This window comes from Cynara cardunculus (assembly GCF_001531365.2).
Source record: "Cynara cardunculus var. scolymus isolate 2C chromosome LG 13, CcrdV1, whole genome shotgun sequence".
Lineage (NCBI taxonomy): Eukaryota > Viridiplantae > Streptophyta > Magnoliopsida > Asterales > Asteraceae > Cynara > Cynara cardunculus.
In genome coordinates, this window is record NC_037540.1 from 10,521,680 (window position 1) to 10,523,620 (window position 1,941).

Genomic DNA, 1,941 nt, shown 5'->3' on the forward strand with positions numbered 1-1,941 from the left:
TTATTTAACATATTTTGGAATGTCCAAGGACTTATTTGTTCCAAAAAATTGTCCAAGAACTTATTTAACATGTTTTAAAATGTCTAAAAACTTATTTATTCCAAAAAAAAGTCTAAAGGCTTAATCATTCCAAACAAAAAAGTCCATTAATTTTTATTGTAATTTTCCCTATAATTTTATGTGATGTAACTTTCTTTTTGGAAAAAGCCCATCGACGCTCATCAAAGAACAAAAAGGCCCATCGTCTGAGATCTACTCCGCCGTACTCTGGACGTTCATATTTTCCGGTAGAAGAAAAACCAGGAGACATACTCAATTTCTCTTCCACAAATTACTCGGAATTAATGTACATCAATTTCATTATTTGAGCCCTAAGTCAAATTTACGATCTCAATTTACACTAACAGTCTCCGGTTGTCATGAGTTCTTCGGCAGTAAGGCCCCCTTCGCTGATAATTTTGGTTCTTGTTTATTATTATTATTCTTCTTTTTTCTTTCTTGATGTTGAAATTGCATGCACATTTAGATAAATGTCCAATAGTATTCGACATTCTTCTGTAGAATTGAGAATTTACTTGCGTAATATGATGATTGATTTTTGTTTATGATAATTGGATTAGGGTCCGAGCCTGTTTGCGGGAATTACAAAGCTATGTAAAGGTCTAGCGGCAGTTCTTGTTTTTGGACACATTGCTGTTCAGGTCTTCCCTTCTGCCGTTACTTATGTTGCACTTATTCCTGCCAGGTAACGTTGAACTTACTTTTTCTGGGCAAAAAAAAGTAAATGTTGAGCTTACTTTTACCATAATGTAGTGGCATTTGGTTTTGATGCTTTCATGATGCTAATATTCATTGTAGCTTCTGGAAATGCATATTTGTGTTTGATTCAAAGTTGCATATACAGGGTTGTGAGAAGGGAAGTTATGGCGAGAACTGTAAGAAGAGATCTCCACCTTTTGATCAATCCTTAATTGAATATCAACACTAATGAGGTGCACCGAGATGCAATAGATCAATTCCCTTCTAAAGTACAATTCATAGGTGATTAAAAGTGATCAAGGGTTTAGAGATATCTTCTTCCGCTTCTCACCATAACTTCCTTTCTCGCACATCCTTCGCCTATATATATATATATATATATATATATATATATATATATATATATATATAACGTGGTTCTGGAGGCAGTAGGGATTTGCAAAACTCACCAAAACAATGAACATTTGAAGAGTACAAGCCTTTGTCCATCGGATTGGTACATTATTAGTGTTTCAAATGGATAGTTCATAGCCTTTTTCAAATTATTGTGGTATGAACGTACAAAGTTTGAATGTGAGTCGGGTGCATGTTATCTTGCATTTGCACCCACATACTCTTGACATATTTCCTTCATGTTATTCATGACAGGACAATTCCTTTTGGCTGGAACCTCTTAACAGCTGGTTATATTGAACAAACCGTTCACGGGGTACACACCTTTTTGGATATGTATTTGTAGCTATCTACATTTGAGGGCAACAAATCATTTATAAACAATATATGCAGAATGCTCCATGACATTTGTTTCCCAGGTTCTTATTAGCACAGTCAGTCTCCTTTTCATTGGGAAGCTGCTTGAACCCATCTGGGGTTCTGGAGAGTTCTTGAAGTTTATCTTTGTTGTCAATTTTTTGACTTCTGTGTGTGTATTCATCATGGCCATTGTCTTGTATTACATAACAATGGAGGAAGTTTATCTGTAAGTAATACAAAAGCCCTTTCATCCCACTTTGCCATTGTGTGTATGCATTTTTGTTCCTTTCAAGCCTTCATTTCTCATGCACACTTTATGTAATTTCAGCACTTATGTGTTAATTCTATATTTGGTTTCTCTTTTTACACTTTCCAATGCAGCAATTCCTTACTGAGGTTTATGTGAAAGCTAGGGATTTTCGTGTGTAT

General features: G+C 35.0%; 1 protein-coding gene across 1 annotated transcript in view; it reads left to right on the top strand.

Moving 5' to 3' along the window:
• The first annotated feature begins 326 nt into the window (after positions 1-326).
• The window catches only part of LOC112524258 (rhomboid-like protein 19), a 5,098-nt gene continuing 3,483 nt past the window's right edge, over positions 327-1,941 (top strand). The window contains exons 1-4 of the mRNA XM_025134015.1: positions 327-434; positions 621-745; positions 1,408-1,468; positions 1,572-1,738. Of these exons, the coding sequence (XP_024989783.1) occupies positions 420-434; positions 621-745; positions 1,408-1,468; positions 1,572-1,738 (368 nt within the window). The 5' untranslated portion in view covers positions 327-419. The remainder of the gene's footprint in view (positions 435-620; positions 746-1,407; positions 1,469-1,571; positions 1,739-1,941) is intronic.